At 42.2% G+C, this 15673-nt stretch overlaps 1 protein-coding gene across 4 annotated transcripts in view; it reads right to left on the reverse strand.

Moving 5' to 3' along the window:
• Positions 1-15673, reverse strand: part of PTPRR (protein tyrosine phosphatase receptor type R) — a 122826-nt gene that overhangs the window by 74144 nt on the left and 33009 nt on the right. For all 4 annotated transcript variants that reach the window (XM_040637262.1, XM_008684295.2, XM_008684294.2 and 1 more), the window contains one exon: positions 12941-13203. In XM_040637262.1, the coding sequence (XP_040493196.1) occupies positions 12941-13203 (263 nt within the window). The remainder of the gene's footprint in view (positions 1-12940; positions 13204-15673) is intronic.

Consider the following 15673-nt stretch of genomic DNA (forward strand, 5'->3'; position numbering starts at 1 on the left):
AATGAAAAATATACCTGAGAGTAAGCAGTGGCTTTTCTAGGAAATTATTTTTAGATTTATATTTGTGATAAACAGCCCGAGGAAACTCTAAAGATGTCTCAGATCCACTGAAGGGAATTACAGGTGGAATAGCTACTTCTCTGCGGCAATGCAGAGGAATTGCACGAAAAGAGTCTCATGAGAAATGTTTCCGAACAGGGCAATGGACGTGCTCTGCACAGATCCGTCGAAGCGCGACGAGGACATCTGCACCAGAACAGAACGAGACCCACATTCCCCCTCAGGCCTGTGATCCCATCTGCAGAGGTTTATCCTGAGCAAGCCTATCTGAAGAAACAATGGCAGTCTTAAAACACTTTTCAGGGACGCCTGGATGGCTCAGTCGGTGAAGCGTCTGCCTTCGGCTCAGGTCATGATCCCACGGTCCTGGACTCGAGCCCCATGTTGGGCTCCCTGCTTAGCGAGGAGCCCGCTTCTCCCTCTCCCTCTGCCTCTCCCCACTGCTCATGGGCACGTGCTCTCTCTCTCTCAAATAAATAAACAAAATTAAAAAAAAAAAAAACTCTTTTCAAAATTGGGGGCTCCTGGTTAAGAAAGAAAAGAAAGCCCTTCCTGAAAGGCCAATAGCAGCACAAGGGTGTGGAGACTTGTGCGCACTGAAGAGTCTGAGAAGGGCAGGCCCCGCCAGCCCAGCTCTCCCCCAAGCCCTTGTGCACACACAGGTGAAAACCACTGATTTAGATCAAAATGTGGGATAATCCATAGCTGGCTACCAATCCCATTACAATGCTATGGCTGAATAACCCAGGATGGACCGATGGTTCCCAGAGGACCTACAGTTCATTGTAATCAAGTTGGTTACTTTGTCTCAGTTCCTTCATTAGTAAAAGGCGAAGGGGTGGCCTTCCAGAGCCCGCATCTGGGGATCCTAATAATTTTAGTAATAAGTCTATCATCCTCAGGACCCCTGTGTCCAGGAAGCAGGTAAGAGGGGTTGGACTGGCTGGTGGGGTTAAAAGTGAAAGGGATTTTCGACAGTCACTGGAAGTTTCCAGCTTCGTGATGGACAAGTGGTTTCAGTTTCAGGGCTCTGCTTCCAGTAAGGGGCGTGCCCACTGCTTTCACGTCAGAGGCACTGCCACCTGCCTCAGAGTTACAGGAACATCCCCGGGACTTGGGCCAGGACCACTCACACCACGGTTCTCACATGCAAGTAATTTAAATGGAGAAATATAAAAGATAGTAATTTAAGTATATTTGAACATCCGTAGGCAGTTAAATATAAGACTATGTTAGATTATATGCATGAATTTAAATATATGCATATATTTAAATATATACGTGCATATCAGTATATATCTATCATGTCTATCGATCTAGATCTGTATATTTATATCTGTATCTACCTCCTCAACTCTTCCCCACAGCTACTGAGGCTGAATTTTTGAGTTTGACTTGAGACTATTTCCTATCTAGAAACTCTATCTAGAAAGGGGAGTGGGGGGTGGGAGTACTATCCAGAAATGTTTCTATCTAGAAGAATGTTTAGAAATGTTACAAAGTTTCCCTATGGGAGTTGGATGTGAAATAACGTTTAGGAGCCATGGCTCTAAATTCCCTCTCAACTCTAATGTTGCATGACCGACTTTTCAGGAAGCCCCTCATTCTCATATAGTACCACCACCTGCTTCCAGACTCTCACCATGCCCATCACGACCACTGCCTCCAACCCCGAGTGGGAATGAAGGAAGGGATTAAGGTCTAATGTGCTCCAGGCACCTTAATAGGCAATAAGAATACTAATGGTGTTAACATATCCTTATCCCAAGGAGTCTACAATTTACTTTACTGAATTACACAATTTAGCATTCTGAAGAATAGTAATGATTTAGAAAAAAAAGAAAGTGTGGGGTCATGTTTAAGCCATGTTTTATTGTTCGTATTATTTTACTTATTATTAATATTTTTGGGATCTTGACATTCTAATGCCACTCGATTTGGTGCCTCTCCTTCCACTCCTCGGGGGATAAAAGTACTGAATGACATGTAACAATTAAACATACGTCAGGGAGACTCTTATTGACACCGTATTAAAGATTTCATGAGACACTCTCCCCACCTTAGATTTCACTGGCATCTCTATAGAGGATGTAAAGCCAAACTTGGGAATTTCTGTCACACACAGAAGCCTAGGTGTTCACTTTTAAAGCATACTGTTGGTTCAGTGCACCCCCTACAGGTCATATTTATAAGGACACATTTTAATTAGAAATTCAAAATCTTTGGGGTCACCACTTCTTAAATATTTGCTGAGCATGTCCCTCACGGCTCTCAAGGATTTCACATTAATAGGTATTAATTATTAATTATATTAATTATATATTAATATAATTAATCATATCAATATATTAACTATATTAATTATATTAATTGTATATAATACATTGTTTATTAATTATATTAATTAATTATATATTAATTATATTAACTAATTAATTATTTATTCCAATAATATCTCTGTGTATATGCTTCCAAAGTATCTATCGACCAAGTTCTTAGACTCAATCTCCTCAAATAATAAAATACATGAGATCTTCCTCCCCAAACCCGGTATATGCATAATATGCAGATATGCATAATGCTTTATTGCTTACATTCTTTGATTCTCACCGACTGAACCGGAAGTACACTCACTCTACTTTGAACTGCCTAATACCGAAGCCCTTCCCTTACACAGTTTTTGGCTCGAATAGGACCTGTTTTTATTAATTTTTTTTTCCTATTAATTACCACCTCCAATACATTTACACTCCGTGAACTATGAGGACAGAGTGGGCAAAAAAATGCTTTTAAAGTTGAAATATTACACTATAGAGGCTGGTTTAAAAAGTGAAAAAGTACTCTCTTCCACAAAACAGTGATGGAAAATCAAGCCGTCATTGGTACGGTCAAGATTATAAAGATCACCTGTATCAAGAAGTTGGATGGAAGACTTTTCCCTCTGCAAAAATTTCATGGGTATTTTTTTTTTTTAAGATTGAAATTTTAAAATACAGTTAGGAAAGTAAAGACAAGAATAAGGGCAGTTACCCCATACAAAGCTCTACAGGATATTCAAAGCTGAAGAAGTCTTGCCTCACCTGGAAAAATCTGCAATCTTGCTATCTGAGATCTCTGGTTAGATTTCTAACCCATTATTTTACATATACGGGATCATTCGACTGCACGATTTTTCATGCCTGAGGGTCTTGATGTACCTCCGTGCTGTAGTAACAGGTTCAGGAGAGAATCTCTTTAATTTTACAAGACTTGTATATTAAGCTGAGAAGCCTTTAAAATTCATTGGTCCCATAAAGGGATTGGAGAAATGAAGCACTCAGGAATAAAATGGCAAGTGAGAAGTTTTCCAGGTCCTGGGACTTTCTAGAACCAAATGGACATTTCAGAGCTGAAACAGATGAGTAAATCTAACTCAGATGAGTAAGCCTAACTTTGTGTTACTCAGCCAATATTTAAGAACCCTTATTATATGTGTGGGACTAGGGAGTAAGGAAACAGATAAATGAGTTCTTAGGAGATTTGACTTGGGTGGTGCGTGTGTGTGTGTGTGTGTGTGTGTGTGTGTGTGTGTCTGTGTGAAAGAGAGGGGGAGGGAGGGAGGGGAGGTATTCGTGGAGTCTGGGAAGGGGAGGAGAGGTGGTGTAGACATAGTTTATTTCCAGAGGTCTGTGGGAATTTAAGGAGAGCAGTACAGATATGGAAGAAACTTCCTGGGGCAATGAGAAAGAGCTAACTGAGAAAAGCAACAGATTGAGCATCCATCAGAGACTTCGCATAGCTAAGGATCCACCTTCGAGGTCTATTCTTTCAGGCTCTGGTAGGTCTTTGCCATACTTTTAACGTATTCTCTGTCATAGGCCCTTTAGCACTTAATCATTCCTATGATCATTATTGCTTAAAGTGGATTTAAAATTCCAATTTGTGTCTCAGAATCCTTAGGTAGACTAAGGATTCTATCAGGAGAAGAATATTCTTCTGAATGGGGATTTAGTCACAAAATACTACCGTAGAACTCAAAAGGCAATGGCAAATAAAACACAACAAGAACAAAACTAATCATTCAGGAAACTATATTCCGAGCAGGGCTAGGAGGGGTGTTATAAGCTCCCTTTAGCGGTGCAGTGTCATATCGAGGACACGCAAGGAGAGCAGCTCACACTCTTCCCTCATGGTGGTTAATGAGGCCAGGCAACCCCCCAGCACCAGAGACTCACATCTGTAGGCCAAGGGGGAGATGACGGAGATCATCTGTTTTACTTTGTTTTTGAAGTAATTCTTTCCATAAAATTAACCTACTTTTAAGGACTTGTTCCCTTGTCTCATATCGAAATTTAACAGATATTCATAGCATAGGAAGTATGTGTCAGGCTTCGTACTAGAGACACCACCATGGGGGGAAATCAGAATCGGGAGAGAAAAGGAGGGGAATGAGCAGTGGGGCAGGCAGGATGGCTGGGCCTGGGAAAAGGGAGAGTTAGTGAGGCTCCCATTCAAACTTCTGATTTAGAATAAAAATTGGCTTCTGAGTAAAAGGAATTATATATTATAATACACATTAGGCAATAATAATTTCATTTGACACATTGTCTTTAAAATTACTTGTGGATTGAACGAGAAATGAGAACGACTGGGTGCTAAGCACTTTTCGAAAGCACATCACTTTCAAATGGGAGTGTTCATACTAATTTGTTATTTCTCAAGTTACGGATCTTTCATCACTACACCGAGACCTTTTTCTAAAGTACCTGCCAAACAAGATTATGCTTCACCTGCCACAGAGGACATTACAAGTCTTTATGGATTTTTTTTTTTTTTTTTTAAACAGAAACAAGACCCAGCTTCCTTTCCCCTAGAGGACACGGGCTAATAATGGCCTCAACATGCAGTTCTCCACTAGAGGGCACTATGTGCACATACTACGATAGACTTCATCCAGGCCGGCTTCAGAACGTATGGGAGAACAGAGCCCCCCCCACCGTGTTTCAATTACATCCAAGATAATCATGAGGCCTTACTAAATGGAAATGACATTTTAATGTTTGTGATATATGTCCAGGTAAAAATAACAACAACAACAACAAAGAAACAAAAAAAAAAAACCCCAAATCCATCAGTTGAATATAATTTTGCTAAAGTCACCTGCTGTGGGTGACCTGTGATTTTTCACTGTTTTGCTACAGAGGTCATGTATCAATCAGAGCGGAGCATCACTTCATAGGAAAACAATGTTCGAGCAGTTCAGAAAATACACATAGCAGAAGCGTTAGCCGTAGCTTTATAACACATTTCAAAGAACTCCAAAGGCAACCGTCTGCCTGCAAGGTAAAAAAAAAAGTCCCCTGACACAGTAACGAAAATTCAGAGCTGGTCTCTCTCAAAATAGGAGGCAAAATGTACTCTGGGAATCGTCTGTGCCTGCCCTGATTAAAACACTTCTACAAAAAAGGCCATTTCACCTAATTCTGTCAACCAGTACTTCTAGAGCTGGAACACGGTCCCCTAGCAAAGACTTGTGATCTCGTTTGGAAAAGCCCTGCGTTCAGTACTCTCCACAGAAAAACTCTCATTTGATCACGGGTAGAGGAATCAGTGAGCCTCCAAACATTATAGGCAAAAACCTCTTCTTTAGGGGCAGGACAAGGCGGAACTCCATAGAGATGCTAGCATTAGGCAGCTAGGGAAGTAAGCCTAATTTTCTCTAAAAATAGGTCAGAGCCTACAGAATGGCTCTAAGAGTTCCCAGAAAAGAATTGGGCTTTGCCCCCCCCCCCCCCCATCATGGGAGTGGAAATGGAGACCACCTAGTAAAGCTGGAAGCCAGTGTCCAGGATCAGATTTGCAAGTTAATGGGTGTTGAAAGACGCATGCTTGAATCTCAGAATGCAGGAGCCTGGCTGATGGGCGTCTGGTGGAAGACACAGAGAGGAGGACCTGATGGGACTTAATGCTCTTGTTATTCCATGAGGGGCCACCCCGGGTTCAAATACTTCAGTCTGCTTGGAGAGAAGCTAGGTCTTTGTTTGCCGACAAGTGGTGGCCAATTTTTACCTTTTATAGGCAGAACGCTACTACTTTTATTTATTATTTTAAAGATGTATTTATTTGATTGAGAGAGCGTGCAGGGGCTCGGGGAAGGACAGAGGGAGAAGGAGAGAGAGTCTTAAGCAGACTCCGTGCTGGGCGCTGACCTGACCTGGGGCTCAAGCTCACCATCCTGAGATCAGAACCCTGAACTGAAACCAAGAGTCCAACGCTTAACTGACTGCACCACCAGGTGCCCCAGAGCTCTACTACTCTTAATTCCTTCAAAATAGATCTCGGCTTCTGCTCTTCTCACCCTGAGTTGTATGCCCTGATATTTCTCTCATTTGCCATGATCGGCTTTTGTCTCATGCCTTGCCATTCGTTTTTGGGCAGATTTCAAAACTTCTGCCTCCATTTTCTTAATCCTGGTGTTGGTTTGTTTGTTTTAAATAAGGAACACTTTAAAGTTTTTTCCCCCTAACCTTCAGAACCCCAACACGCCTCCATAAAAATGCAACCATTGTCTATCCTACAGATAAAGAGGAAAAGAGTTTGATGTTCACTGTAAGCAAAGGGTTTGTGCATGTTTCCAAGGCCTCCCCAACTCTGGACATCCCTGTAAAAGTACTTTATAAGGACGTGGTAATCAAAAATAAGGGAAGCTTAAAATTCTGTCAACTGTGTCAGCTAGAAAGAGGTAGAACATAGCGGTTATATGAAGATTTCTGTTGGCTATCCACCCGGCCTCTGGGAACAACCAGATAGAGGAAAGGCTGAGACTGGCAGTGAGCTAGACTGGCAGGGAGACGGTTCTCCACTTGAGTGTTTTGAATCTACCTCACAAAATGGAATTTTACTTGTTTAGAATCTGAAACACATTCTGAAAGCCAAGCATGAAATTTGCCAAGGGGAATAACAGTGTGACACTCCCTAATATACCTACTTAGTAAATACATTGATTTGTAATCTATTTTTTACTTATTTTCCATAGAATATGGGAATGTGTACCCCCCCCCCAATACAGTACTTGTTAGGAGTACAGGCTCTGGAGCCAAATTGCTTGGGTTCAAATTCTATGCGTCACCCTCACAAGCCCAGTAACTATTATGTTATTTGGCCAGTAACTTCAACTCTCTGAGTGTCCATTCCTCACCATAGGAGAGGATAAGAAGTCCCTTGTGAGGATTAAATGAGATCATGCATGTAAAGGGTCAATAAATGTTATTGAGTTGTTTTGATTGATGTTACTTGGAACTAAATTTGGATTAACTGCTAAATGGTTGCTTGTTACATGTTGTTATGATTCCCATATTGTCCGGCTGAAGAAAGTGAGTCGTGGGCGATAGTGTTCGGTGGTGTTGGGTCATAGGTTCCATAGAACAACTGGTGTTTATCTGAGGGAGGCTACTTGGTATGTGTACCACATGAAAGATCAAGGAAACCTGGAGCGTACACCTAGCTCGGCTGTAACGAGCGTTGTCACCTTTGGCCAGGGTAGTAACGTGGTTGGTGCCCCACCCAGATCACCTGCGCCAGGCTGCGGCCCCTCCCCTCCCCCACTGCGGCGAGTATTGGCTGTGAATAGCACACAGGGGCCACTTCTCTCGAGAATCACCCTTGGCTGGTGGGAGTGGCCTAGGCCAGAGGGGCCTACGAAGTTATGCTTCTGCATAACCGGGATGGCCTGAAGTCAATGGTTGACTGACATGGGGGTACAGATGCCCACCCTATTTGCCTCAAGGTGCAACAACTGTTCATGAAACTCATGTTTCAGAGCTCCCTGTGTGAACAGATGACACCAGATGTCAGCTGAAACCACCTCTTTGCTTGGCTTCTTTTCCCCTGTTCTGCCTCTCCTACTTTCCTTTAGGCTTCTCCTGAGAACATCCTCTCAATAAATCACTTGGACAAGATTCCTTGTCTCAGTCTCTGTTTTTTTCCCCTAAGACCTGAAAGAGAAGATTCTGCGTCTCCGTTTCCCTAGACAGAAAGTGAGGGAGTTGGCTCTGTTTTCACGGATGGGTCTATTTCATGAATACAGATTTTAATTTCCAGAGTGTTTTTTTTTTTTATTTCATTTATTTATTTGACAGAGAGAGAGACAGCCTGCGAGAGAGGGAGCACAAGCAGGGGGAGTGGGAGAGGAAGAAGCAGGCTCCCAGCATACGAGCCTGATGTGGGGCTCGATCCCAGAATGCTGGCATCACACCCTGAGCCGAAGGTAGACGCTTAACGACTGAGCCACCCAGGTGCCCCTCCAGAGTGTTTTTGTATAATTTGTACCCTGATATTCAGCTGTGTCTGTTCTATACTCTTTCCTTTTCTTATATTTCCCAAAGGAACATTCGTTGAAAAGCAATTAGGTATCTTCTAAGTCAAAATTTCTGAGCACTGAAATGTTTCCCCACTAGGGAGAGCAGGGGACAGCAGTCGGAACATTCCAGCTTGCCTGGAGGAAATTATAGTAAACGAAACTTTTAGTTTACGTGTAGAATATTCAACATTTTCTTGGTCAGGCCCATGTTTTCATTGTTTCCACTATAGCAGACATTTGTTTAGCTTTGATAGACATCTCCCAGGCTCAGCCTTAACCTTTAAAATCATACATCTGGGTGTTATATCATCATTTGCACAATATTTATGGACCAAAACAAACCATATTAAGATACAGTTTAAGAGAAGTTAGAAAATGTTTATTCATTGGGTATTGACAACCCTTGGGGGCCTGTGGAGGCCTCGGTTGCAATAGAAAACCTCCATTAACGCCCTCTTTCTCCCAGCCCGTTAACTGAGGGGGAGTGAGAGGGCCCTCTCACAATGAGACACCCTTTCTGGACAGTTCCTTAGCTGCCCTTGCTCACTTTTATTCCTAATGAAAAATCAAATGAGGAAATAATATGAATCTCCCTGTCTGCCTGTTAATTTCCTTTCCATAAAATTGGCTGTTGTACAGTCGCCCAAAGGGGAAATTTGCAGGAATTCATATTTACAAGTTCTCGGTTTTCCCAACAGGTGAAAATGTATCATTCTGGGGTCTGAGTATGATCTTTGGTTTACTGGACATTTGGAACCTAGCTTGTATACAGTTTCCTTGAGAGTGACAAGCGGGGAATCTGAGGAGGACAGGGATGGGACAAGAGAAGGGGGAACAGGAGTGAGCTACAGCTTCCTCTGTGCCAGCCATGTGACATTCACGGTCTGGCTCAACCGTCACAAGAGCTGCGCAAGGCACAGGCTGCTCTCCCCATCACAGGTAGACAAACAAATTCCAAGTTTTCACACGCGGTAGGTATGGGGCAGGCCTCTGGGTGTATCTCTCCAATTCATGGACTCACCACGGGAAATAAATTCCTTTGTTAGATGAGAGTAGATTTAATCGGATACAGATAGCTGTCAAATTACATTAGATGGTCAAATTTATAAATATAGATTTATACATAGGATGAGAAAAACTATAAGTAAATTGACAGTTTAAAACTATTTATAAATAAGATAAATATTTATGATGTCAAATGGCAGGCTCAACTTTATCAATTCAGTAAAAAAAAAAAAAAAAAGTTTCAACTTTCCCAAGTTCAAAAATATAACTGACCTAGCACAGGCTTGTGGAATGGGATCGCAGAACAAAAACAAAAAGACTACGAGATTTACTTTTCCTTCTCACAGACAAAGTGCCATTTTCTACTGATTGTTAATTTTATGGTGTCCTTTAAAAAAAAGGCAGAACAGATATTATCAAACCTATTTCGTACATTGAGAAAACCACACAACAAAGGACTTAATTAACACGCTGAATGGCTTACTTAGTGAATGTCGGACGTAATATTAGCACAGGGACTCAGCTCTGTAGCTCATCATAGGCTATTTGTTCTTATGGAAGGCTCTTGGAAATACATGAGATCTCCAGACGCAAATGCACATTAATTAATTAACTCCGCAATTTTCTAGTGTTTACAATGTACCAGGGTCACAGGAACCATGGGAGACACGAGAGTATCTTGAGCCCATACCTGTCCTTAAGGGTCTTCCAAGCTGGTGAAGGGATAGGACAAACTACTTGAAAACCAGTTTTAGTCCCTTTCTGAATTATTCTTTAATGAAAATCACTTCGAGGGGAGCAGTACATGTGACAATTCAGAGGTGTGAAGAATCCCTGTGGGTACAGATAACTGTCACAGCCAATGGTAGGAGGTAAGTTTTGGTTGGGGTTTGGAGACTTGAGATAGATGAAGGAGAGAGAATAGGGACCAGGTGAACAAAGGTGCAGCTGTGGACAGGAGCACAGCACCCTGGAGAACAGGCTAGATGGAATGGAAGGTTTATTTTTGGGGGTAGTGGCAAACATATTTGGAAAGAAGGATCAGGGACCAAGAGTGTAGGACGTCTGAGGCCCAGCAAGGTGGTCTCTGCTTAAGCCAGTAGGCACCCGGGAGCTTTCAAGGATTTTTACACAGCAGAGTCATCAAATGCAAATAGTGTTACACCAAGATAAATCTGAAGAGTGTATGGTCTGAATGGAAGGAGAGAAGGGGATTAGATCAGGCAGAGAAGATGAGATAAAATAATATATGTGAAATATGTAACGCATGCTAGTCCTGATACCATTCTTATAACCTTTGCATTAGCAAAGAGGGCACAGGTGAAAAAAGAAAAGCAATACTGATGGAGTAAGTTATCAGGGTTGAGAGGGAATGACCTGGAGCCTTTGTGGACAGAATAGCTTTCTCTTCCTCTGAGGGCAGAGGAAGTGGGAGGCGATGGGTGGGGATCCATGGACGTTTATAGACCAGATGGCAGGGAATCTATCTGACACTGATTACACACTCGGCTTTGCTAGAGTCCCCCACGTGGACCATAAAGATGAGTAAGACACCATCTCTGTACTCTCCCTTCTGAAACATTCACTTCATTTAAAGGAAGAAAAAGATACTTAACCTTATGTTTTTGAAATTCAAACATGCCCAGCAGCACCCTACAAAAGGCACTGATTTTGGCAATAGGTACTCCTTAGGGATTTCACCGCTGGCCTTGCTTAGAATTGGTGGTGCGTGATGATACTCAAAGTTAGTCTGACTTCTAGGTAGTTTTATTATCATCTTTAAGTCATCTATTGAAAATGACCACCTTATTGCTTTCATCTGAGCAGATCCCACCCTTGGCTCACCACCAATGCCCAGATACCTGCTTTGAGGTTTTTCTCTGAAGCAAACATCAATGTATAAAACTAATTTGGGTGACAAAAGCCAAAGAGCCTGAAGGAAGCAAAGAAGTCAAGTTTAAGCCCTTCATATCCCAGATGAGGAAAGTGAGGCCCAGGTGGGTGAATGACTCATATGAAGCCACTCAATGCAGCAGTGGCAGAGCTGGGGCTGGAATCCAGTTCTTCTGACTCCTGGTTGGCCTCAGGGAGAAAGTTCCAGCTCATCTACAGCCCAAGACAGCAATGCAGTGGTACCCGACTAAGGAAATGGTGCCTGGAGACCCACATGGATCCATCTGGAAACCAACTAGTATTTTGGGAGTTGAGGAAGAAGATTTGATTAATCTCCATTTTTCTTCTGTTATGGAGTCAAAGTGTTCTCCCTTTACAGGACTTTGGAGATCAGTGCAACAAATCCCTTTCTTTTTTTACTTCATTCACTGTTTTTTGATAATACTTACAAAAAAATGTGAATGACCACCTTGGTCTTCTGAAGTTCTTATATTTCCTAAAGGGATGTGGTGTGTGTGCATGTGTGTGTGTGTGTGCGTGTGTGTGTGTGTGTATGTGTGTGTGTGTTATTGGAAATATAATAAAAACTTAGAGATGTGATCTGAAAACCTAAGGCAACAAAAAGGACAGTGATAGAAAATGAAGATATAAGAAAAGAAGAGGAGAATGAACCAGGGAGTGTACCTTGAGACCCTCTCACTTTCCCAGACATGCAATGTTGGATATAATAGCAATCATATTTAAAATATAAACAGGAAGCTTCTTATTTTAAGAAATACTATGGGGAAGCTTTATGTAATATTTTGGGGAAGTAAAGAATTAGCCCCTCATTTATGTACCTCGCATATCCTGGTTTTCATATGTTGGTTTTGCTTTATTTATTTTTAATCTTTTAAAAAGATTTATTTACTTATTTTAGAGGGCGAGAGCATGAGTTGGAGAAGTGGCAGGGGAAGAGAGAGAGAGAATCCTCAAGAAGACTCCCTGCTGACTGCAGACTCCCCCCACCCCCGGACACTGGGCTCGATCCCAGGACCCCAAGATTGTAACCTGAGCTGAAACCAAGAGTCAGCCGCTCAACCAACTGAGCCACCCAGGCGCCCACGTCAGCTTTGCTTTAAATGAGAATGTCAGTGTAAGTACATCACGAGGGCAGGCAAGGTAACAAAAACAATGTCATGCATTTGCTCAAAGGAAGCAGAGAGGAAACTTAATAAAAACCCGATTTGTGACACTGATCGCTCCAAACAATGTGGACTTTGTCGGGAAATACTCTGTTTATCCCTAGTCCTTCTATCTCCCAGAGTTTTGATGAGAATTACAGAAGATAGTATTATGTCACATCAGCAGCCCTCAAAATGTACTCAGTAAATGATTATAGAAGCTGTCCTGGACTTGAAGATGACCACGGCTTGGGTCATCACCAGCTAAACAGAATCTGATGTAACTAAAAGATTGTTGCATCACAGCCAGATTCTCTGCGGGGACAAGAGAGACGACTCCCTCCTGGTGTCCATTTGGTGGTGAGCAATTCTACCCAATAGGCCAATCATCTCTGCTTCCATCATTTTTAATTGGTGACTATTCTTTTTTTTAAAAAAAAAAAGGAACGCAACCTGGAGGGGGATACAGAAAATCTCATACCTCTCCTGAAGTCCTATGGGCTTCATTTTGAAAGGAGACGGGCAGACAGAGGTGGTGGCTTTGATCTCAGGCGAGTGTCGGCCTTGCGGGTCCACAACCACATCCAGCACCTTTAGAGGCTGCTCGGGCTGCACCATGCTGCTGACCGCCTTTGCCTCGGACTGTGCTGGTGGTAATGCCACGGGTGACAGGTGGATCTCCTGGTTTTTCTCTTTATCTTGTCGCAAGGAAAGCTGAAATTTTTCTTTTAATCTGTAAAGAATCTATAGAAGGAGATACAAAGGCTTGTTTTTTCACACTGAACAACAAAATATGCTCTCCTGTACCCCAACCCAGACGACAAACAAAATGGAGGTTTAATGATAATACACCCAAGCAAAGCCTTCTAGAATGATGTCTCAGTTGTGTGGTGCTGAGATTTTTCTCAAAAAGGATATAGTTGGTATTTCTACTTATTAAATAAACGTGTCCATGAATCTATTCCTCAAATACATATCCAAAAGAAAATTTGGCTAATTTTATAAAAGTGCCAGATGTCAGTTTGATCACATGCAAGATTTTTTTTTAAATATTTTATTTATTTATTTGACAGAGATAGAGACAGCCAGCGAGAGAGGGAACACAAGCAGGGGGAGCGGGAGAGGAAGAAGCAGGCTCCCAGTGGACGAGCCTGATGTGGGGCTCGATCCCAGAACGCCGGGATCACGCCCTGAGCCGAAGGCAGACGCTTAACAACTGAGCCACCCAGGCGCCCCCACATGCAAGTTTTTACTCAAAATGACTGAAAGGGAAGGCTGATTGAAGGAACAGCCATGAACTATGGGCTTATGACCTGTATAGAAACAGAGATCTGCATCCAGTACAACATATGAAAAGAAAATCTTGTGAAGTTTAATGAAAAAATAGTTATGCTATTAATCATAATTTCTTATGTTGGTAAATATCCACACTAGTCGTGTATTAACTTGAATATCTGGTAACTTCTTCAAAAAATTAAATTTAGGGCACCTATCAAAGAATAATTTGGATAACCGGAATTTTATTTTTTTACCTCTTTTCCCTTTTAAATTTATAAAAAAGATTATTTATTTATTTAAGAGAGAGTGAGAGGAGGGGGGCAGAGAAGCAGACTCCCTGCTGAGCAGGGAGCCCGCAGGGCTCGACGCAGGACCCTAAGATCATGACCTGAGCCAAAGTCAGAGGCGTAACCAACTGAGCCACCCAGGCGCCCCTTCCCTTTTTAATTTTTAATGCATGTAGGAAAAAACAAACATATCACTTCCTCCATTCTCAGAGTCCTTTCTGGAATGGCTAATTCAATTCATAAATGGGAGGATTGTCATTTTTAAACATTTAAAGTTATCGGACTGACTTTGCTGGGACACTCCATGGACGAAATTGCCAGAGGAAAGTCACTGTAAACGACAAACCAGACTTAACAACAGAGAGGTGAGTCATTCAGAACTAGTTGTCACTGCCCACCTAACGGCACGTATCATGAGAGGTCCAGAGTATTCTGCTCTGAACACAATAAATGGCACCCTGTTCTTAAGGAATGAGGGATACGGAATGAAAAAGTTCTCAGTTAAAAAGTATGTCCATTGGGGGGTGCCTGGGTGGCTCAGTCGTTAAGCGTCTGCCTTCGGCTCAGGGCGTGATCCCGGCGTTATGGGATCGAGCCCCACATCAGGCTCCTCCGCTGGGAGCCTGCTTCTTCCTCTCCCACTCCCCCTGCTTGTGTTCCCTCTCTCGCTGGCTGTCTCTGTCGAATAAATAAATAAAATCTTAAAAAAAAAAAGTATGTCCATTGAAAGAAGAATAAATGTGAGGAGAAAACGGACCAGTTTTTGTGATTGAGAAAAAAACATGCCTATTGCAAAAAAATGCATGAATTCCACACCTCGATAAACAGAAGTTCATGTCAATGAAACCAACAGAAAGAACATTTCAAGTGCGTGAGGTCTCAGGAAATGTGCTACCTTATATATTTCCTGAAATAAATTTACTCCCAGTCACAAGAAAGAGGACTCAAAATTAAGAACTGAATAACTAGAAATTGTGATAGAAAAGGGAGCTTTGGAATTATGTAAAAACAGGGCGAAAATGAAATTTAATTATGTCTCAGGTCCAGCATCTCAGGTTATAGTAACAAGAGAGAAGTTTGGGCAGAGAGGTAAGAAATAGGAGTGACTGATTGTACATTAAGTGACTTCTAAATTAGGGACACGGAAGGAATCGGAGTTTGAATGGTCACTAAAGGTCCTTCTGACCTAATTATACATTTAAAAAATTGCAGTCTAGCTGAATAAATGGCTTGGCCAAAGCCAGCAGCCAGCAGTGGCCGACCCAGGCCCTAAGGCAGTTCTGACTTGCAGACCCAGCACTTTCCACCGCCTCACGGTACCTCTGGGGTTGCTCTTCGCCACACCACAATTCTTAAAGATGGATTCCGACATCACATCTGCTGCAGGTGTGGTTCTCACCAGTGGGGCTCAACACCACCAAATCTACCTTTGGGGGATTGAAAGCTCTCTTTAAGGAAAAGGACTATGCACAGAGGGAGTAGAATTAGAAATGCATCCTAGGAATTGAACTGCCAGGAGATGAAAGGAAATCCTTATTGTCTTTTAACAGTTCACTTCCTCATAACCCGGAAACTTTTCTACTGGTGGCGTTCATTGACAAAGGTAGGGTACAGTGAAATCTTGAATTTTGAAAGCGACGGGTGCTGAA

The sequence above is a fragment of the Ursus maritimus genome, unplaced genomic scaffold, assembly GCF_017311325.1.
Source record: "Ursus maritimus isolate PB19 unplaced genomic scaffold, ASM1731132v1 scaffold_21, whole genome shotgun sequence".
Lineage (NCBI taxonomy): Eukaryota > Metazoa > Chordata > Mammalia > Carnivora > Ursidae > Ursus > Ursus maritimus.